This window comes from Branchiostoma belcheri, unplaced genomic scaffold (assembly GCF_001625305.1).
Source record: "Branchiostoma belcheri isolate BF01 breed outbred unplaced genomic scaffold, Haploidv18h27 scaffold55, whole genome shotgun sequence".
Taxonomy (NCBI): domain Eukaryota; kingdom Metazoa; phylum Chordata; class Leptocardii; order Amphioxiformes; family Branchiostomatidae; genus Branchiostoma; species Branchiostoma belcheri.
In genome coordinates, this window is record NW_017804187.1 from 414,123 (window position 1) to 436,622 (window position 22,500).

General features: G+C 43.2%; 3 protein-coding genes across 3 annotated transcripts in view; 2 read left to right on the forward strand and 1 right to left on the reverse strand.

Annotated features, from left to right (window-relative positions):
• LOC109481285 (SH2 domain-containing protein 4B-like) overlaps positions 1-10,031 on the forward strand; it is a 16,615-nt gene extending 6,584 nt beyond the window's left edge. The window contains exons 2-12 of the mRNA XM_019783819.1: positions 2,658-2,843; positions 3,276-3,432; positions 3,902-3,962; positions 4,078-4,140; positions 4,679-4,774; positions 5,507-5,536; positions 6,097-6,259; positions 6,759-6,939; positions 7,640-7,779; positions 8,509-8,729; positions 9,293-10,031. Coding sequence (XP_019639378.1) covers positions 2,675-2,843; positions 3,276-3,432; positions 3,902-3,962; positions 4,078-4,140; positions 4,679-4,774; positions 5,507-5,536; positions 6,097-6,259; positions 6,759-6,939; positions 7,640-7,779; positions 8,509-8,729; positions 9,293-9,409 — 1,398 coding nt within the window. The 5' untranslated portion in view covers positions 2,658-2,674 and the 3' untranslated portion in view covers positions 9,410-10,031. The remainder of the gene's footprint in view (positions 1-2,657; positions 2,844-3,275; positions 3,433-3,901; positions 3,963-4,077; positions 4,141-4,678; positions 4,775-5,506; positions 5,537-6,096; positions 6,260-6,758; positions 6,940-7,639; positions 7,780-8,508; positions 8,730-9,292) is intronic.
• Positions 10,032-12,427: 2,396 nt separating this feature from the next.
• Positions 12,428-15,830, reverse strand: LOC109481375 (deoxycytidine kinase-like). Its single transcript, XM_019783930.1, has 8 exons — positions 15,737-15,830; positions 14,971-15,086; positions 14,462-14,655; positions 13,946-14,090; positions 13,548-13,586; positions 13,278-13,354; positions 12,976-13,072; positions 12,428-12,503 (listed from the first exon to the last, which is right to left on the reverse strand). Exons 1-8 carry the CDS (start codon positions 15,801-15,803, stop codon positions 12,477-12,479), a joined length of 762 nt encoding a protein of 253 aa, XP_019639489.1. The 5' UTR covers positions 15,804-15,830; the 3' UTR covers positions 12,428-12,476.
• A 297-nt stretch (positions 15,831-16,127) lies between these two features.
• LOC109481286 (DNA replication ATP-dependent helicase/nuclease DNA2-like) overlaps positions 16,128-22,500 on the forward strand; it is a 13,348-nt gene continuing 6,975 nt past the window's right edge. Inside the window, 11 exon segments of the mRNA XM_019783820.1 lie at positions 16,128-16,190; positions 16,474-16,513; positions 16,692-16,751; positions 16,982-17,036; positions 17,143-18,329; positions 18,633-19,405; positions 19,796-20,165; positions 20,579-20,724; positions 21,040-21,252; positions 21,558-21,699; positions 22,041-22,180. Of these exon segments, the coding sequence (XP_019639379.1) occupies positions 16,484-16,513; positions 16,692-16,751; positions 16,982-17,036; positions 17,143-18,329; positions 18,633-19,405; positions 19,796-20,165; positions 20,579-20,724; positions 21,040-21,252; positions 21,558-21,699; positions 22,041-22,180 (3,116 nt within the window). The 5' untranslated portion in view covers positions 16,128-16,190; positions 16,474-16,483.

Here is a 22,500-nt window from a genome sequence, read left to right on the forward strand (position 1 = left end):
TTTTTCATTCTTCAAATTGCAGATTGTGTAATTTTTATCCTGCAATCTTGAAAATCTATCTGCAAATTGCAGACTGAAGACGGGTATTTAGAACACTGAATACATGAAGTGTGCGGGGGGGCATGATGTCGATCACCGGATCATGATTTTTTTTCGCGTTGACCCTGATTCAACCCTAAAATAATACTCGAAGAGAACTTCAAAAGTCATCTTTTACTAATCATATATAATTGTTTACATTATATCATCTGATCAACCTGATCCATTAAAAATTGTCAATGGAAAATACCTTGCCAAACAATGCAATACCTATTTAAGTTAATTAAACACTCACTCATTAATTAATTAATTTCCTAAAATACAAAAGACATGTTGGTGAAAGTTAGGCACCCAGGTAATATCAATAGTTCCACGGACAGCTATGTAGGCCGGAGCTTCTATTGCGTGCGATCTATGTTTGGTCAGAAAATACCCCCCCCAACACACACACACACAAAAACACCGATCCGGAAACGCCTGAAAAGGAGGCTTTTAATAAGCTTTGCCTGCAGCGCCTTGATTGGTCGGACGTGTGACCCTCTGGACTGCCGGCTAATGGAAATCTTAACATCTAGACTAATCCACACTGCTAATGCTCATTGACATAATTTATGCAGTTTATTAAAATCCTTGATTACTGTGATTATAGACATGTCTTTATCAACATTTTTGGCAAATAATAAAATCAAGTTATTGTTCAAGACAAATTAAGTTTGTTTTGTCAGCAGCTTTGTTATGCAACATCAATAGAACTATGATTTTGAAATTAGCAACCATAATGGAAAGTATACAAACGTCCAAGGCATAAATGGTAAAAAGTGCACTCGCAACAACGACATCTAGCGACAGGCGGCAACTCAGCATGTCTGCATGGCCGTCGCAACAACGACATCTAGCGACATGCGGTGACTTAGCATGTCTGCATGGCCGTTGAAGGGTGGAACCGTTGATCCATCCATCAATCCAATCTCAATCTCGTCTGAGTTACCATTTTCGCGCATGCGAAAATGGTAAAAAAAATGCCTGTGCAATTCCTAGAATTCTTGCAAACTGCACACAATACTGTACCATTAGGCTCCCCCCTGAGGCGTCGCCAAAAACAGGTCTAGGCATCCTATTATAGCCCCAAATGCTACAATATGAGCCATGAAGTCAACAAAAAAGGCTGGGTTAAAATTTAAAGTATAAATTTTGAACTTTTAATCAAACCACTGCATTGATAGATGGAAAAAACTGTAACAACTAGGAAGAAAAGGAATTTCCTCAACTGTTGGGGGCAAAATATGAGCACTTTTTAGTTGATTCAGAACCATTTTTTTTTTTTGCAAATCAGAAAAAAATGAAGAGGCGAATCCGAGAACCAACAAATTAAATTGGTGTGGCCTTATTGTTAGAACACGAAGCACAAGTACAGGTAGTTGTAAAACATGTAATCCCAGCAGGTGTACCAGATCATGTTACACTTCCTCCTGGCATATGCAGCCCTCCTTATTCAGCCAGCCACAGTTGTACCAGGAACAGGGAAGAAAAATTAATTTGTCAACTAAAGTCTAGGCAAACTCTGGAAGGACCAGCATATAGTCAAAACCATATAACGTTACATTTTATTATACATTGCAATTAGTACAAACAGTTGAACTGGCTGGGACAACTTTTCTTAGACCTGCAGCCTTTTGTGATCGGTCTTGATCATGTCTATAGTATCTCTCTATACTAATAGTGTTTTACTTGTTGTTAAAAACTTTGACAACTGTATATACTTAAGTTGAACGGTCTGTTTATTCCTTGCACAGAAGCTGTTGTGAGTTTAGGTAAGACGTGTGTGATTGAAGGTAAAGAGTGCTGAGTGCTTGTTTACAGTCAACACGGAACACTTTAGTTTAGAGGAGGCAATATTAACAATAGCTTCTAGGTCCATCTGGTGTGAGCAGATCAACCCAACCTATAGTACATGCATCAGTCTTGTCTTATGGGGCCTGAACTCTCTATACAAAACACCAGTGTCATGCCTTTACTAATTATTATAAGGCTTTAGTCTGTTTCCTGGTACACAAATTGTAGCCTCCCTACATAGTCCGGGGGCCGGCTGAATGTTGGGCGGCCGGCAAAAGCGAATGAGGCTACACAAATTGCAATCAAGACTATTTAATCTTTTTCTGTCCTAATACTAGTAATTATAAGCCTAGGACATACATGTACATGTATTCCTCTGTTACCATAGTCTAGAACCCAGGCACCATGCCGCAGCTAGTAAAAGGTATTCCCCCTGCCCCTAGCCTAGATCCCAGCCACCATGCTGCAGCTGATATATTCCCTGTGTCCCTAGTCTAGAATCCAGGCACCATGCTGCAGCTAGTATAACATGTTCTCCCCCTGTCCCTAGCCTAGAACCCAGGCACCATGCTGCAGCTAGTATATTCTCCCTCTGTCCCTAGCCTAGAACCCAGCCGCCATGCTGCAGCAGATCCTGAAGACGATGTACGTGGACCCTGAGATCGTGTCTCTAGTCTAGAACCCAGACACCATGCTGCAGCGAGTTAATGACTCTCCTTTGTTTTTATAGCCAAGACCCCAGGCACCATGCTGCAGCTGATAATGACTTTCCTCTGTTTCCCTAGCCTAGAACCCAGCCGCCATGCTGCAGCAGATCCTAAAGACGATGTACGTGGACCCTGAGATCCTTTCGGAGCTGTCCGAGGAGCAGAAGCAGCTGCTGTTCTTTAAGATGCGAGAAGAGCAGGTCCGCAGGTACAAGGAGTGGGATGAGAAGGAGGCCAAGAAACCCAAGAAACAGCCTAAACCTGGTGAGTCTTCAACCTGGTAGGTCTTCAAGTCTAGAAAGCTCCCAAACCTGTTTTGAACTGGATCACTTACATGTACATGTCAAAATACATTTACCAGTAGATGGCATGCACTGATTCGTCATCATTGGTTTATTTCAAAACACACAAATCACAATACAGGTCCATCACTGGGCAGCCACAAGGCTGAATTGTGTGATTAAAAGTGTTAGACAGTGAAATAAAATCCTGGTCATCGTTCAGTGTTTTAAAAACAGTCATTAAATCGTATCATTAAAATTATACATTTCAGTCAGACTATATTCATGATTTAAAATGTACAAGGTACATAAGAGCACAGTATGTGTGTAGTCTTCAGTGAAACAGTGCAAGGAACCATTGGTGAACCAGGAACTGCAATGTTTGTTTGTTTGTTTGTTTGTTTGTTTATTACAGGGAAGAGAAGGATACAGTTCCTGAAAGGTGCGGACGGGGAACCCTGGACCTGGGTGATGGGGGAGGGGAGGGGAGATGCGACGATTGAGGAGATTATGGACCGGGAGGATCAGCTGAGAGCCCAGAGGCTGGCAGAGAAGGAGGCCGAGGAGCTGAAGTAGGTTTTCCCGGAAATTATGACCTCCAAGCAGATCTTTCGGTGGCTGCAAATACAGTATCAAATTGGCCAGGCAGTATCCATTTGCAAATTTACACCAAAACATCTACTTAGAGATTAGAAATTTAGAGCTGAAGTCAGTTGTACTACATCTTTGATCCTTTTCCCAGAAAATTACTGTTACATCTTAGAAGAAGATTGGTCTCTTGTCTCCATAATTCAGCAGTTGGGTCAAATATTCCATCCTAATAGTTCCATGGAAGGGAGGAAGAAAATTTCTACTTGTGTTACTGTTGTTCTTGACCATGGTAGAGAATGAACTTTGTTCTCCTAAGAGTTCCATATTATATTCTCCTACAGGAATAACAATGTTTTCTTGTCTTGATAATAGTAAGATGATGACAATAAATAGCAGAAGCATGGGGTATATATGTCGTCATCCTAAGACTCCTTGTAATTTTCCTTGCAGGAGGAAGAACGAGGAGTTGATTCGAGCGAAGCTGCAGGCAGAGAAGGAGAAACTGGAGCAGGAGAAACAGCGTCTGGCTGAGGAGGCCAGGAGGAAGGAAGCGGAGGCACACGCCAGCAGGAAGGTGGGTTTGTTTGTTTGTTTGTTTATTATTATCCTAAGTCTCCATGGAGAAGGAGAAACAGCGACTTGCTGAGGAGGCCAGGAGGAAGGAAGCGGAGGCACACGCCAGCAGGAAGGTGGGTTTGTTTGTTTGTTTGTTTATTATTATCCTGTCTCCATGGAGAAGGAGAAACTGGTAGGACAACTGCAGAACCCCTGCTTTCGACCAGTCACTTTGGTCTTCGTCAGTAGACTGACCCAGTGGGGCTCGTCACGTGGCTTCTTTGAAGTGTGACGTCAACACTGGGTCAAAGGTATCTGGTAGACAATGTCGGCCCCTGTCGCGGTTAAGTGAAGGGTGATACTTATTATAACTATTAACTTTGTTGTTTTGTTAAATGTATAATCTCTGATCACCTACCCCCCTTACCCTCCCCCTCATTCATTAATTCATTTATTCATTCATTCATTCATTCATTCATTCATTCATTCATTCATTCATTCATTCATTCATTCATTCATTCACTCACTCACTCACTTATTCACTTATTCACTCATTCACTCACTCACTCACTCACTCACTCACACAAACACTCACTCACTCACTCACTCACTCATTCACTCACTCACTCACTCACACAAACACTCACTCACTCACTCATTAATTCCTTCCAGGAAGCCAAGCTAGCTGCGGAGCGTGCGCGGAAGGCGTGGGCTGAGCAGGAGAAACAAGCCAAGGAGCTCGAGAAGAGGAAGGAGGCAGAACTCAAGGTCGGTGTGACCTCTACTTCATTTTGTCAATTCTAATCGAAATTTCACATACCAACATTGCAGAAACAAAGCAGCCTGCATGGTTTGCAATCAACCATTCACAGCCATCAGGAGCTGATGCATGGCAGCTGATCTGAATGGCATTTATATTTTTAAATCGTACAGAAAAACACAAATTTAAAACAAAAACACTGATACGTGCATGAGATACTGTGAACACTGACCACAGCTTTATACAAGGTGCTATTGTCTATTTCATGGCTAAATGGTTTAGTCCAGGAGAAGCAGCCATTGCAGTAAATAGAAGAGCTCAATGATTTTGCTGTAACGAACTTGAGATGGTTGGTAGCGCTCTAATCACTACCCCTGCTCACAAGTGGGATCACCTGCATTTTGTTATCATAAATGCCTGAATGCAACCAGACCATTTCAAAAAAAGAAGGGCAGCCGCTGTAAAAGTTGAATGCATGTCCTGCAAATGCTGAAATAATAGATAAGCTGAAACCAATGTGAAAGTGCTAATTTTGGCTCTCTCAGGAAAGTTAGAATAAGACCAGACAACCTGAAAAACAGGAGTCTTGAAATTTGCTGCTTTTTGGATTGGCGAGAAGGCTTGTCATAAAAGCCTGCTCTGTGCATGTTGGAATCAGAAGCTCAATGAAAAGCCCTGGCAATTATACATTTGTACATGTTGTAGTTAGGTTAACAGTTTTCTGGTGTTTCTGGTTTTAGTGCAACAATTGTCAGGAGCCGGTACTACAGGTGAGACCCATGTCAGACTTCTAGCCGTGTCTGTGTCGTCCATCGCTTTTGTGTCCAGCTGCTGCATTTGTTGTTGTCGTAGCCAATATCAGGGGCAGAAAGATTTCCCAGTGTATGTTGCACTAAAGGCAAAAATCATGGTTGCTGTTACATTGTGTTGCATCTAGAACCAGGCTTTAATCAGGCACGGCTCTGGATAGTCCAGCATCCAGAAATGCTGCAGAAATCGTCCTGGCATCTTGCAAGTTTGTTGTTCGCTGTGATTTTAACTCTTATAGTGGCTGCTACATATGCTTATTTTTCTACTTGGTCAATTGATCCCAGAATATTTCTCAATTTTGATGAAGTTTCAAGGCCTGCATGCAGCAACAGCTGTGATCATGTAATGATTTTTCTTAGGCTAATATCCCCCAGAACTTAACAATGTACAATGTAAATCATTCTAAAGACTTCAACATTCAAATTGAGGGAGAGCAATAATAGAGGCAAGGCATGGCAATCCCAATCACAAAATGTTGTAAAGTTAAGAAACGTTGTTGATTCATCCTGGCTCCTTGCAGAGAAAAGAGCAGATGGAGAGAAGGCGGAGTTTTGAGGAGGTGCACAAGAAGGCTGAGAAGAGAGCCAAGGAGCTGTACATGAGTCTTAAGGAGGCGCGAGAGACGGCCATCAAGGAGGCTGAGCAGGAGCAGGAGAGGAAGGAGCGGGAGTGGAGGGAACAATGTGAGAGGGAGGGAGGGAAGGAGAGAAGGATGGGGGAGGAGAGGGAGGGAGGGAAGGAGAGACGGCCATCAAGGAGGCTGAACAGGAGCAGGAGAGGAAGGACAGGGAGTGGAGGGAGCAATGTGAGCATTTCTGAAAAGGAATGAAGGAATGGATAAAAGAATGGATGAATGAATGGATGGATGTATGGACAAATGAATAAACAAATGGATGGATGGATGTGTGGATGGATGGATGGACGGACGAATGAATTTGTATTGCAGTACAAATGGAGGCTGTCAAGGAAAACAAATGATGTGAATGAACGAATGAGTAAATAAATGAATATTTGTGTTGCAGTCAGAAAAAGAAAGGGCTAGTTCAGAAATAAATGATTGAATGAGTGAATTATGGAGTGAATGAGTGAATGACATAGTGAATATAAATGTGTTGCATTCAAAAACCTGGAAACTACTGAGAGAAATCAGAATGAATGAATAAATAAATGTTTATTTTCCAGTACAAAAACAGAAGGAGGCAGACAAGAGAAGAAGTATGTTGGCGCGGAACGCTCGCGAGGAGTTTCGGCGGTCGGTCCACATGGCGATGGCCGACAACAAGAAACAAACTGTGTATGACGTCGCCATGCAGTTACAGAAACAGTCACTAGGGGGAGCCGCTACAGCCACAAGCAGTAGCAAGTGAGTTCTTACTAATTATCTTATCATCATCATCACCTAAGTATCTGATACCAGATTAGAGAAGATCAAGAAATAGTCATGCTTTCAAGTACCAAAGGGCAGTTACATGTATGCTGGCTATACAGATATAGATACAGATACTGGTAAGTTTTTAGACACAATCTTTGAGGAGCACTGAGGCAAAAGAGCTTGTCTAATAACACTCAAGGTTATAGCGATGTCTTCATAGTGAGTTTAAGAAGAGCATTGATAAAGTTGATTGTTTTATCGATATATATCACATGTCCTCTGTATTCATATGTTAACATTGCAACCATGGAAATTCAGTGGAGACACAGGCAGCCCCTCTGATAGCAGGTACCTCAACTGTTTCTATATTACACTACAGCTCTACATGGCTTTGCCCATTGTAACTGGTGCTGTAGCAGACACTCTGCAGTGTTGGGTTATATTATGTAGCAAGTGGCAGGACATTATGATGTATGAGTGTGTTTGAGCCAGAATAAACAAAGCTGAAAATTTGATCCCTGTACAATTGTGTGTTGGAATACAGAGTGACTTAGTTCAACGTTTTGCTATGATTACTACCAACACAGATGAATTTTCATGAAAATCTGTAGTTTGTTAGGCTAGACTGTGTGAAAGCAAACATCATGGATTAGCTTCTTAATTTTCTGTGTTAACTTTTCTCCGTTTTCAGGACGTCGTCCCCGACCCAAGCCTCCCTCCCGGCGCGGCCGACCTCTCGGCAGGAGGTCATCCGGTGGTTCCAGGACTTTGAGCAGCCGAGACAGGCCGGCATGGACGCACGGACGCACCAGGTCGCTAAGTGGTTCCACGGTAAGGCATTGAAAACAATCTGTAACAATACCTTCTGCTGAAGTGCTCATCATAGTCCTTTTCATCCTGATGGATGCTCTGTTCACTGTTTGTGGACTCGTCCGTGAGTAACTCTGCTCTGCTCCTGCAGGGTATGTCACAGGTCACATAATCACAATACATTACAGCTTTCACACAGGCACAGTACATTCTGCCAACATGTTTACAATGTAGGTATGCATGGTAGTGTAACTGTAACATAACCTTCTCTTGGTGTTATAAACTGGGTTTCCAAGACATAAGTTAAGGTGAGTTTGTATGGTACCAAAATCCCTCCATCAAACGCCAGTAGTACATGTATATGGTATATAGTACATGTATGTGGTACCCAAAAGCCTGACTAAATCATGCCCCTGGTGGCTGGCCTGCCCAACAGTTGGGATGGGGATCATTGACCTCAGGTAGAAGAGATTGTGTAAACACAGGCTGTAGCAGCCGGTTCAGTTTAAAACTGAAGATAGGCATAAAGAGAGATATGACAACGTCAGAAACCTGCCCCCTCCTCTCCAGGCATGATCTCCTGACAGAAGGCAGAGTCACTGGTCAAAGGTCGGCTGGTCGGCAGTTTTCTGGTGCGGGTGACAATGTTAGAAACCTTTAGGTCAGGGAGCCTTAGGGACAGCATGCTTGTAGTAATAAGATTACAGAAGAGAAGTCTTGACAATGTTAAAAATCTTCCCCCTTCCCCAGGCATCATCTCACGACAGGAGGCGGAGGCCCTTCTGGAGGGTCGACCAGTCGGCAGTTTCCTGGTCCGGGTGAGCGAGCGGGTCTGGGGTTATACCATCTCCTACCGCGGGGAGGGCCGCTTCAAACACTTCCTCATCGACACGTCAGACAACACGTACCAGTTCTTTGGCACAAATCAGCTCTCGCATGGCTCGCTATGGGACCTGGTCAACTTTCATATGGTGGGTTTGTGGTTGTTTGTGTGTGTGTGTGTGTGTGTTTGTGCGGGTGCGTGCGTGTGTGTGTGAACTAGTGGCTCTCTCTGGACCTAGTTAACTTCCACATGGTGGGTTTGTGTGTGTGTGTATACGTGTGTGTGTGTGTGTTCGTTTGTCTAGGACCTCATCCAAAGCAGATCCTGGGCAGCAAAAGCGTCATGATTAAAATTGGCCATGTAGAGAGAGCCCTCAGCCACCAGTTTTAACCATAACGCTCTTGCTGCCAGATCAGCTTGGAGATTAACCAACTTCCACATGGTGGGTTTATGTGGATGCATGTATTTGGTTGTGCATTCGTTAGTCTCCATCTAAAGCAGACCTCTTCTATCTCTGCAGAAGGAGCCGTACTGAGGGTTAGTGTTTGGGTGGGTTTGTGTGCATGTTTGTCTGTGTTTCCCTCTGAAGTGAAAGTCGACTCCTCTCCCCAGTGCAGAAAGAGCCGATCTCCAGTACAGGTGGGGAGAGTTAGGGTGTGTGTGTATGTTTGTTTGCGTGTCCCTCTGAGCTAGATCTCCCTCCCTCTGCAGAAGGAGCCCATCTCCAGTACCGGAGGTGAGGTGCTGAAGACTCCATGTGGACAGACAAAGCAGCCGCCGGACTACCGCAACCTCATGGGCGAATCACAGAACTCCTCATGGCTATAACAAATAAACAAAAATAAACAAATAACGTCTGATGGGCAAAACATAGAACTCCTCGTGGTTATAACAAATAAACAAACAAACAAAATAAACATAATGTCTGCTAGGAGAACCACAAAACCCCTGTTTATAACACACAAAAAAATTGTAAAAATACACAAACAATTTTTGGATGGGGGAATCACTAACTCCTCCTAGTTATGGTTACAAGTTTAAGTTGTCTTAAATCTTGCTAAGGAAACCGCTTTCAGCATTTCTTATCCAAGAATCTTTGAACTCGGGAATTTTGTATCGTCTTCTTCTTCAGTTTTTGAGATGCTCAAATCCAGCCTACTGAAAAATTCCACATTTTGCTGGAAAAATATGATGATTGTAATTTTGCAGAAATTAAAGATTTAAACTTGTCATGAATCACAGATCATAGAAAAGGAGTTTTCAAAATGCTGTGTCTATATAGAGGTATGATAATCAGAATGTTGTAAAAATGAAAGTTTTTTTGGAAGAAAATATTCACAGCTTTCACAGTGAAGTTTTCCACAGTGAAAATGCAAGTCTGCATGAGAGAAGAGTAAAACGCCATCTTGTAAGTTACATGTTGTTACACTCTAGCCAAACATTTAACAAATTTGATTAAAAAAAACACAGAAAACAGCAAAACTTGCCAGCCGAGATTACAAGTTGTGACAGATATGACTAGCTAAGGAATGTATCAAAATATGGACAGTGGTGAAAATGTGTCAATCATGTAGACATTCGCATGTGGCCAAAATACTAGTAGATACACTGTTTACTGAGTTAGAATATCATTTTTGCATTAATTTCAAACTATAAGACTTGGGCCAATGTTATAAAGAGTTGTCAACAAAATGTTTAAGTTCTGTTGATAAAAGTTTACTAGAGAAAAGCATTTAATGAGGAAAAGGTTTAAAATCTGAAAAGTGAATCGAGGCAATATCACTATGCGTTATATCCTGCATAAAGGAACAGCAATATTAATTATGCAATTATGAATTAGATATTATCTATCTTTGAAAGTATGTTCTTGATAACTGAAGATCCTGTTTGTAATCTTAATTAATTATGATTTATTATCAAATTATGATCAAAACTCTGACAGCAATACTTGATATGTCACACAGAAGTGTAATTATTAATACATAGTAGAATCATGAACATGTATAAGATTGTGCAGTAAGTATGTGTGAAGTGACTCAGCAGTTGTTAGTCACTATAAACCGTTAGTTACGTTGATAAAGGTTAGACTTCCAGGTTAAGAATAAAAACTGTTACTCAAGCAACTGGATAGATTTTGAAATTAATAGATGCATTGGATACAATAGTTTTCTTTTACACAACTATGATTTCTCACCTATTGGTGCTGATGTTTTGGTGCATGTCTATCAGACACCTTCCTCAGAGCTTCTGACTGGAGTTCTGCTTCTCGCCACTATATGTAGCCGATGAAACTATTATCAGATGTCAGATGTTTTAAGTAGCATCCACTACTTTTCGTCAGTCACTGAGTTTTCAAAATCTACCCAGTTGCTTGAGTAACAGTTTTTTTGTGTGAAACAGTTAGTTTAGTTACTACAAAAGGAAGCTGGTTTTGCCACAGTCTATCTAAGGTACCATCAGGTGGTTTCTATACACAGAAATTCTGAAGTACAATCATGGTCTCTGATCTTTAACACAGGTAGGACAAGGTAGATTTTGTAGAATGTGATGCTCCAATTTGTGGTGTCTTTTCCAACATTGAAGTGACCAGTGTTCATTCAAAACTTCTCAATTTGTAGCTACTCAGAAATGGTTATGAGGAAAGTAGCATCATACATGTACAAAACATATATTGCTGATGTTTATAAATCGTGCATACAATGTATGTCAGATGATACTTAAGGATTGATTGAAACATGCCTAAGTACTTTCTCTACTTTAACATGTGCTGCTTTTTTGCCATTTATCAATAGATCTTACATACTGTAATCATGGTACACCATGTACATGTACATCACACCAGTCAGCTGTGCCCTCTAGTGGTGAGAAATGGTACTGCAGGAAAGTGAAACAAGGCTATCATTCAGTGGACTTTTTCTGTCCAGGAATTACACTAACCTTTTCTAACATTCATTGTGATGACATATAAACACAACAATTATGTTTTTTTTCTACTACTACTTATAGGTAGAAAGTGATACTAACATCCATAATATGCCATCCTTGTATACAAACATGTATAAAATTGTTATCAGCATATTTGTATGTACTGTTCACTATTACTGTTTGTGTATAATTTGTATTAAATTCACCCCCACACAATGAGTGAAACACCCACCTTGCCTGCTGTATGATATCTTATGCACATTTGTGGTATCATCAACATAATTATCACTCAGGAAACACTGATTTTGTTTTGTACATGTTCACTAAACGTTAAGTAGTTAACTTAATGCACGTTCACTAAATTTCACACATTCTTTGCATGTTAAGTGTCTTCCAAAATCTGATAGCTTTGCCAAATGTTGTTAACCCTTATGACTGGTGTATTCCTAGAGTTTCTCATTTGCATAAATCATATCAGTTCTTGATTTTTTTCTACCGAAATAGCACATCCAAAGGAATAACACAGCCTAAATTTGAGGATCAAATAAAAATTTTATTCAGAACCTGGCAAAGGAGTCATTCGGTACAGAAGTTTTCAATTTTGTACATCATTAATATCATGATAAAAACATTCCATTAATAATTCCAAAATATACAGATCATTTACAAATAAATTAAAAATACACTAATGTTCCATGCAGTAATCCTTAAAATTTCTTACAGTTTTACTTCCTAATCAGACAATTAGTGTACATGTACATGCTAACACTACACCTACAAGTCAAACGTACTGAGTATTTTCAGTTTCCTTGAAAAGAGCAATACTACAATGACATATAAAAAAACAAGTTAATCACATTATGCAATTCATATCCATTTTACAAAAAGTATTTCCAAACATTGGTGTTAAAATTCACATTAAAAGGCCCAGTGCATGTTGGGTCCACCTCTGTCCGCTTCTTGTCTAGTTCTACAGCCCAGCAACAAAGGTCTTCACCTGTGTGTAGGGGGAGGGGGGCACAAGCAGATCTCAAGTGAAAATAATATTTGATAAATGATATGGTTTTAAAACAAGATATAAGCTAGAGATTTTTGTCCTTCCTCCCATGGTTAGGAATGAATATCAGGCTAGCCAGGGGTTCTCACTCACTCACTCACTCTCTTCCATAACTAACCATGGGTTCTATAAGCTTGAAAATGGCAGAGAATTCTTCCTAACAGTGTTGCTTATACCTCAGAGCAAGGACATTCTACAGAATATATAATGTCGTTGCTCAGAGTCTAGACAAAAGATATGCTTGTGTAATGTAAAATGTTATCACTAAAAAATATCTCCTGTACTGTTTCCAGTCTGGTGCTACAGAATTTACTCTAGGTCCTGCTAATGTTGTTGTACCTTTCAATTGTTTATTTACTCTTACCTGTGCCATCATGTCCTTTTGTTTATTTGTTTGTTTATTTATCCTTACCTGTGCCATCATGTCCTTTTGTTTGTCCGTGTCGCCCTGGAAACTCTGGTTACAGTCCAGACTGAGGATCGGCGCCCCCTTCAGGCTGTCTGAAACACTGCAGCACAACAAAAAGTCATTTTCTTAGACTATAAGAAGACTGTCTCTCTTTTTCTGTGGTATTTTAGGTAAGGCAGTGTCTTTAAATTAATGCAACAGCATGAACACTGGTAGATATAATTCATATTTTTGAAGAGAAGGCTTCTGATTATCTGTTAATATAAGTAAAATAAGAATATATATTTTGTTTGAAGATTTCCCACCTGATTTCCTTGTGGACCAGCCAGGACTCGTGTCGTGTGTGGATCTGGTCCAGATACTCCAGGGAGACTGGACGCTCCTGGCAGAACGAAAACAGTACTTTAACATTACAGAGACACTGTACAGGACAGCACTGTACATTACAGGACAGGAACAATACGGTAACAGTACTGTATAATACTAGTATCAGTACACAGACGCTCTTACTGTAGAACATAAAACTGGAATGGTATTGTAATTTGTAACAGTACAGTATACGGTAACATGCTCACCTCTGGCCGTCCTCGCAACTGAAGCCTCTCCAGGCACACCTACAGGGAACAACAAGATGTCAGTCATCAGGAAAACTTTCTACCCCTCCTCAACTGACAAGAAACATAGTACCCATACACTAAGACTTTACTTAGCCACTTTGTGTTCCTTCCCTCTATTGACAGTCACAGTAGAATTATGTACCACTCTTTTTCACCTCTAACCCCTGCCCCCTCACCTCTAACCCCCCCCTCTAACCCCTCACCTCTGGCTCAGCCCTGAGGTAGATGATTCCGTCCAGTTTTAGTTCCCCCATGGCTGCCATCATGGTAGAGTGCCAGTCACAGTAGATGTTCCACTCCGTCTAACCTCTAACCCCTGCCCCCTCACCTCTAACCCCCCCCCTCTAACCCCTCACCTCTGGCTCAGCCCTGAGGTAGATGATCCCGTCCAGTTTTAGTTCCCCCATGGCGGCCATCATGGTGGAGTGCCAGTCACAGTAGATGTTCCACTCCGTCTCGTTAAACGTGCCCAGGGAGAAACAGTTGGCGGCAAAACAGTACCTGCAGGGCGGAAATTTGGTGTTAATGTTAACACATCATCGATCTGCTGTGGGGAAACTCCAGCACAGATTGTTTTCAAAAACTCATATTTTCTAAGAACTATCGTAGGCTGGAACTCGTTGCCATCAAGCACAGTTGGGGCAACATCACTAGAAAGCTTTTAACAACTCCCTAGAATTAAATGTGCAAAGATTGAGTGTAACAAATCTTTTGGTGTGATATACTAGTAGCTAACGTTAGCTACTGTCACGCCATGTGCCTGCAAAACTGGTGTGTTATGCCGAGGGGCGGTTATACTGGCTAAACAGATACAGATACATGGACAAGTTTTAAAAAAGAAAAAAGCAGTTCTGCAATTCTGAGTCTCTAACCTGTCGCTGTAGACTGATCGTTCGTAGAAGATGACCGGGTCTGCAGCAGTTTCGAGGTGCCCCGGCGGAGGCTTGAGCTGGTGTCTCATGCGGCTCAGACACACGTAAGACTGGAACGTGAACGCCCAGCGCCGAGGGTCGGAGTAAAACATGTCCAGCAGGTTCCCTCCATGTTTCTGGGACAGTGTGATCTCCTAAACAAACAAACAAACACAGGTTAGTCAGTGTAGCAGGGTGATCTGAGGACAAGGTGAGGATTAGGACTGAACAATCAATGCTTGCTGATTAGGATAGGGGTAGATTTCAACGAAACAATTTCGGATGAACATGATCAGATTTCAGTGCAAGTGGATCAAAAGCCTAGGCATGTCCAAACATGTCAATGATGCTGCAGTACCAAGGAAAGCCACCAGAGCGTTCAAAATTGTGCAATATCTCTAATAGGTCTAGACCATACATGTAGGTTTCTACTTTTACATGTTGCCGAAGGAATATTTACTAGTACAAACCTCGTCCTTCTCACTCTGACACTGCACGTTCTGCCAGCGGGACAGAGGTTCCCCCACGATCGCCCAGTCTGGACACTCCTCCTCTAGCAGGGAGATGAACGTAGACTTTCCAACAGCTGAGGGGGGAAAATATCGGAAAAAAGTGTACAAACTACCGCATGTTTAATGCCCCAAGCTTACTTTAGATTTCCTCCTTGCTATGTGCAAAGGCCGGTCCCACAAGGCGTTGACAAAAGATAATTCCCTAGGAAATGCATTCGTGAAATTTTAAAAATATTTTCAACTCAATCGTGGCCAAAAACCAGGTTAGAAAAACAAGAAAAAACGTTCATTTGAGAAGTGATCGAGATTTTAATGGTGATGATAGTTCTTTTTCTGAATATTGAGAGAGGGGATTCAAGTCACTTTCTGATGAGCTAATCTCCAAGCAGATCCTTGGGTGGCAGTATCATGCCATAGATGGTCCATACTTGGGTGGCGTACGTATGGACTCTCTCTGGCGCATGGGTACTGTATGGCCAATTTGACACTGTCTTCAGCCACCCTAGGATCTGCTTGGAGATTACAGAAGAACATCAAATCGTTAAAACAAGTCCCAAATCCACCGATCACGGAAGTAAACAAAGAAAAATAGCGCGAAATGGAAAACAGCTGATCGAAACTCAGACTTGTTGTCGAATCTAAGGCCTCTGCATCAGTTTTAACTACACAAAAATGTGCTATATACAGTTATACATCGCACAGATGACAAAGAGTCGAGTTTTACCGATATTTCCCTCCACTGCGATCCTTTTTATCCCGCTAACCCGCGCTCGCTTTGCTTCAGTCGCCATTTTCTCTCAAAGGTTGATTTCCCGCGCAATTTACCTCGGTCCGCGATGGCAGACTTACACGTAAACAAACAAAGAAAAATCTTCAAAAACATCAAAATATGAAAATAAACGACAAAATACCGTAGATTTATATATAAAACTAAAAAAAGTCAAGACTTATTCTATAAATTCTGCTTCCCTGCTTTGTATGTAAATTTTGAGTTGGGGATATGGGTACATGTCGGAACGAGGTAAACCGGAAGTTCCGCGAATTTGCCGGGAAAAATAAAAGAGAATCTTGGCGGCAAAACTGACAAAGTGACAAGGAGAGGTTTAGTTTGTTGTTGTATTTCGGTTTTTAGTGCTGAATGTACGTCCGTGTCAGCAGAGTTACCTGTCCGACTGTAGGTAAGAAGAGTTGGACATTTTGGTGACAGACGGCGGGCGACTTTGGACACAAAAAGAAGGCAAGGTTTGAGGGAGGGGGGCGCGCGTTCGTTGAAATTTTTGATTTTTTAAAATGATTTTTTGGGACATATAGTCAAGCCGCAGCCCCTGATTTACTTTTAACTATATCCCCATGAATGAAGAGCTTGGTTCAAAGAAATATTCGTGTTTATTAAATTTTCAGCCTCATTCTTGTCTACATGTTAAATTATATTAAAGAATTCCTTTTATCTTCATTTTGTAGGTCAGTGGCCATGGGGAGACTACGCAGGAAGAGCAGCACGGTGAGCAGAATTTGTAGAATAAAATATCAACTGCTGTTGTCAGTAGCTAAAGCTGGCGTGTTGGGCAAAACTGATGTCTATCCGGTTTAAACACATTGATTTATATATACTAGTTAATATATATATAATTACTTTTGCTCAGTTGTCATATAAGATTCCGTTTTATTGTCTCCTCCAGGCTAAGGAGGGAAGTCAGAAGTCCGGCGGACAGACGGCCATAGACCAGTTCTTCTCCAAGGTCAGGTGTCAGATGTCAAGTTAGACATGAACTTTGGACTTTCTGTATATCCAATACATTTTAAAGAGATGGGGATGGAAATAGAAATTGAAATTGCTGCTGTTTTATTGATGTCGAAATCGTGGTGTTTTATTGATGTCCATCTATTTCTTATAATTACCTCACAGGGCCCAGCATAGAAATGTAGTGTTGGTACTATTTAATTATTGTTGTCCCATTCACACTGACAGGGTCCCGCACAGAGGAAAAGTCTGTTCACCCAAGTAGGCGTGCCAGCTAGGAAAGGTGAGTTTGGATGAACATATTTGATGTGTTTTCAAATGCTCTAAAGGTTGCTCAGTACCTTTAGTCTCTTGCTATTCTTGATATCATTTTGCTCATTCCTTAACAGGACCTGGGAGTTCTAAAGGCCCATCTACCTCAGCTGCAGGAAGAACTAAACCAAACCCACCTGCTGCCCAACCAGACGAACCCTGCTGTTCCATCAGTGTTGTTCCTGAGACACAGCTGACCTGCCAAGTGACCTCCGACCTAGGTCGTGACAGGTCAGAGGTCGTGGTGATACCCGACACCCAGGCAGCGGGAACACAGCTCATCTCTGAGTTCCCAGACGACAGCTCTGATTTCGTTATGACTAAAACACCAACTAAACACAAACCTGTCCGAAAAACACAACAAGCAACAGTCAAACCTCGGGCCGCTAAACTCTCGCTAAGGGGGAGGGGGGCGTGTAAGGAGAATGTGGCCAAGCAGCTGGGGAGAAGTGCTGGCAAGAGAAGCAGCAGTGTCTTGGAAGACGTTTCCAGCAGGTCTCCAGACAACGTGCCAGGTGAGGAAGGAGCGTCGGCGTGTCTCGGCTCCTCTAAGGAGTTGAGCAAGTCACCAGTGATCCATCCTGAGGGAACAGCAAAGAAGCAAATAGACATCAGGGAAGATTGTCATGACAACCACTCTGCAGAATCAAAATATGAAGTAGGGGCATCCCCGTGTCTTGGTTCCTCTAAGGAGTTGAGCAAGTCATTAGTGATCGATCCTGAGGGGGCAACGAACAAGCAAGTAAACATCAGGGAAGGTTGTCAAGACAACCATTCTGCAGAGGCAGAACGTGAATATGAAGGCTATGCAGGGAAGAGAACTTCCTCGGATACAGCAGAACAGGAGGAGGGGCGTGGTGCTGATGCGGTAACCATGGTAACACTGGTCCAGAGTGACTCTCCAGAAATTGTCCCAGAAGCTCAGACACGAGCCAGAGTAAGAGAGAACATCAGGTCCCTGGCAACCAGAACTAAACAGAACAGCTACATAGCAACGAAGAATTTGGATTGTGAGAAGGTTTTAGTTTTAGGAGGAAATGATGAAAATTCTGAATATAGGGTGGAAAATGTTTCTGGTGATGAGGATAGAAGAGGAAAATTGGCAGGTAACACGTCAGGGTCATCTAAGGACGGGAACAGGACAACTTTGGGTGGGAAGAAGTGGTTGTCATGGACGGGGTCGTTGCTAGGGAAGAGGTCACCTGCCCGCGGCAGCTCACCTGAAGGCAAGAGGAGCAGAACACCTGATGCACCTGGGACACAGGTGAGTCATCCTCATCACCTACAGGTTCTGTCTCTGCAGCTACCATCTGTTTTTCATTTGGCTGGATCACTCAGCTCTGTCGTTATTGCCTAAGTTTTTAGAAATGCTGAACACAAGACAGGCAAACAAGAGTACACCGGGATCTTCTTTCCATCATCAGGACTTCTACATGTAGCTAGAACTTTGCAGATGCTGTAAACCAATGATTAGCCAGGAGTGTTATATAATGTCACAACCCAGGATATTGTTTATGTTAGCATATGACAGAGAAAAAAAATTCATGTATGTTTTGAACTTCCACAGCTGCGGAGGGGAGTTGGTGTTACGTGTAGGGAGAACCTGTCAGCTCGGCTGGAGGGACAGGGTAGAACTCAGGGTCAAGGTCAACAAACTAAGGGTCAAGGGCAAGAAATCCAGGGTCAAGGGCAAGAAATTCAGGGTCAAGGGCAACAAACTCAGCCACAGGTCAGTTGTGAACAGGAACAGGTAGAAGGAAAGCCAAGTCCAGCTGAATGTGAGCAGCAGCAAGCTGGTGGTGGAATATCTCAGGACAGGACTAGAACTGGTGGTGAGGACGATGAGAGTACAGCTGGGAGGACAAAGGGAAAGACAGACGAAAAGACAGAGGAGGCAGCAGAAACAGTTGCTACAGACCCAGGAGAGAGTTCAGGAAGCACCCTGGCTCATCTTAATTCACCTTTAACAGTAAAAAGTAAAGAGGACATTCCACCTGCCAATCAACAGCTGAAACAAACATCGACAACAGATGAACCACAACTGGTTGCCATGGAAACAAACAAGCCCGTTGCCATGGAGACAGACAAGCCCGTTGCCACGGAGACAGGCAAGCCAGTTGCCACGGAGACAGACAAGCCAGTTGCCATGGAGACGGCCACACCCATTGCCATGGCAACAGCTGACCCCGCCCAGCAGGAGGAAGTTGGAGCAGACAGTGTGGAGTGGGAGGATCTGAACGACAGTTTTTTTGATGACCTGGCGGGCGGCGGTGGTGCTGACCAGGAGCTGGCCAGGAGCTTCAGCCAGATGTCTCCCTTCAAGGGCAGCAGGGGAACTGGGTGGGTACTGTTTCATTGTCCCAGTAAATACAACAGGTAGAAATAAAGGTTGTGTTAGTTTAAAATGTTCAAAGGCAAAGTAGTATACAGTATACATATATTTTGAGTGAGCAGATTCAAGCTAACCCTATCCAGGGGGAAAGAAAAAAATTTAATTGATTGAATTGTATCAGTTGCTTCCCTGTCAAAAGCAATATGACATTAGTCTAATTGTGCTTGTTGCTTTTGGTTAGCCAGCTAAAATGTGTATTATAAAATGTGTATTGTGGAGAATGTGTATTGTAAAATGTGTATTGTGGATGTGTATTGTAAAATGTGTATTGTGTGTCATGTCATTTAAAATGTTACTTAAAATACTAGTACTAGTATCTGTCTTTTTGTCCTCCCCAGTTCTACCTCTGACCCGACCTCTGACCCAACCCTGGGCACTGCCGAGGTCTGTACCAAGTTCAGCAGGTTCAGAGTTCAGGGGGTGGAGACAGAGGAGCATGATGGGTACGTGACCCAGCTGACCCTGCGGCTGACCAATCCGGCGCACCGTAGCGGCCGGACGTGCGTGCTGCGAGACAGCTGGGCGGGTTTAACCATCCAATCAGGTGACATCGTGCACGTGTTGGCGGAATTCGGCGCGGACGGCGTGGGAACTGTGGACAGGGACCGCGGGTACATCGTGGTGACCCCTGACCTGCTGATGTCATCCACGGCAGTAGCCAATGGGATCAAGTGTCTGCGCAGAGCTGTTCTCAGTGAGAGGTTCAAGGTGGGCATTGAGTATGATCTAACATATCTATAGTAGTACAATTTGTACACTGTAATGTTCTTCAACTTTTAATGATCTGCACCTGACTGAAGCTGTAATCAGTAAAATAGAGCTTCGTCAGGGAGCAGGAGTGGTTGAAGGTACAAAACATGCCACGTGCATGAAATTTTTCAGTTATCACCACAGTACATCATCATATCTATTGTATAACATGTAATTTTCTTCAACTTCCAAGGATCTCAGAAATTGAATCATTGTTCATCCAGTTCCTTGGCAACCATGGCTAATACTTGTCACCTTACTGAAACTGTAGCCAATTGAATCGAGCTCTATCAGGGAGCAGTTCTGAGAAAGTGGTTGAAGGTACAAAACATTAGTTTTAGGTGATTTACTTAGTGTGGTTACCACCCCAGGGCACAGATGGCTCCAGTAAGCAGATGCTACTGGGTACCATATTACACGACGTCTTCCAGGCAGCCACATCTACCTCATTCAGCGCTGACTCCCTCAAGCAGATCTCCCAGCAGGCACTGCAGAAGCAGAGGCACCTCCGGGACATGTAAGGGTTCAAGTCTTGTTGTTGACCTTCTATAATCTTGACCTTAACATGACCTTTACCCCCACGTTCAGCCTGAATCTTACCTTTGTCCCCAGCTTTAGTCTGACCTTTGTCCCTAGGTTTAACCTTGACCTATGCCCTGCAGGTTCAGCCTGAGTCTGACCTTTGCCCCAGGTTAACCTTAACCCGACCTTTGCCACCAGGTCCAGACTATGACCTTTACCCCAGGTTAAACTTGCCCTTCCCTATACCCCCATGCAGGTTTAGCCTGAGCCTGACCTTTGCCCCAGGTCTAACCTTGACCTATGCCCCCAGGTTCAGCCTGAGCCTGACCCAGTCCCAGCTGCAGGAGGAGATAGCGGAGTACCTGCCGGTGATGCGCAGCTGGGCCGACACATTCTACAGGTCACGGGGGGCAGAGTTGGAGGTCAAGCTGCCGGGGACGACCTACTGTAACCGTGGCGACGAGAGGAGCAACGTGGTCATCAGTGCGGTCAGGGACATCGAGGAGAACGTCTGGGCCCCAAGGTCAGGGGTCAACAACTCTCTTCATTTCGGAAGTGTTCAGAGCCCTACATGTAATCTGCTTGAATAAAACTTACTTGTTGGCCCAGTTCTTTCTTTATATATTTACTATATAATTTATAAATTACTTAATATCTTTTTTATACCAGTGGTAGTGCAGAATGTTGGGTGAAGTTCATTATTCGTGTTTTCTGAATGAGACCCTGCTGCCCTGGAACTGCTGAATGAGATCCTGCTAACCTTTAACTGCTGAGTGAGACCCCTTTGCCCTGAAACTGCTGAATGAGACCGTTTCTGCCCCGGTGCAGGTTTGGGCTGAAGGGGAAGCTGGATGTGACCACAGAAGTGCGGATCCAGCCTCGACAGAAGGGAAGGGACCCCCTGCAGAGAATCCTGCCTCTGGAGCTGAAGACTGGCCGGGAGACCAACTCTATAGAACACAGGAGTCAGGTGAGACCAACTCTATAGAACACAGGAGTCAGGTGAGACCAACTCTATAGAACACAGGAGTCAGGTGAGACCAACTCTATAGAACACAGGAGTCAGGTAAAACCACTTTTGTTGCTAGATGACCCTTATACCTCTGACCTGTGACCTTGTTGCCTATATGACCTTGTATACCCTCAGACCTTTGACTGTCTTGCCAAGGTGACCTTGTATTCACTCTGACCTTGTTACCTAGGTGATCCTGTATACTCTGCTGACCATTTTGCGTAGTTGACCCTATGTACCCTTTGACCTCATTCCCTAGGTCCTTCTTATACCCTCTGACCTCTGACCTTGTTGCCTAGGTGATCCTGTACACGCTGCTGACCCGTGAGCACCACCCTGACCCTGAGCTGGGCCTGCTGCTGTACCTGAAGACAGGAAACATGAAGGCTGTGCCGGCTGGGCACATGGACAGGAGGGAGCTGCTACTCATCAGGAACAGGTGGGTGGGTAGGTCACTTTTTGCGGGCGGGCGTGTGAGTGTGTGTGTGTGTTTGTGTATGTGACTGTACATGTGTGTGTGTGTTTGTGTATGTGACTGTGTGTGTACATGTGTGTGTGTGTTTGTGTATGTGAGTGTGTGTGTGCGTGTGTGTGTGTGTGTGTGTGCGTGTGTGTGTCTGTGTGTGTGTGTGCGTGTGTGTGTCTGTGTATGTGAGTGTGTGTGTACATGTGTGTGTTTGTGTTTGTGTAGGTGTATGTGTGCATATGTCTGTGTGTGGTTTGTTGTATTTGTCTATATGTGCATGTTTGGCAGATAGA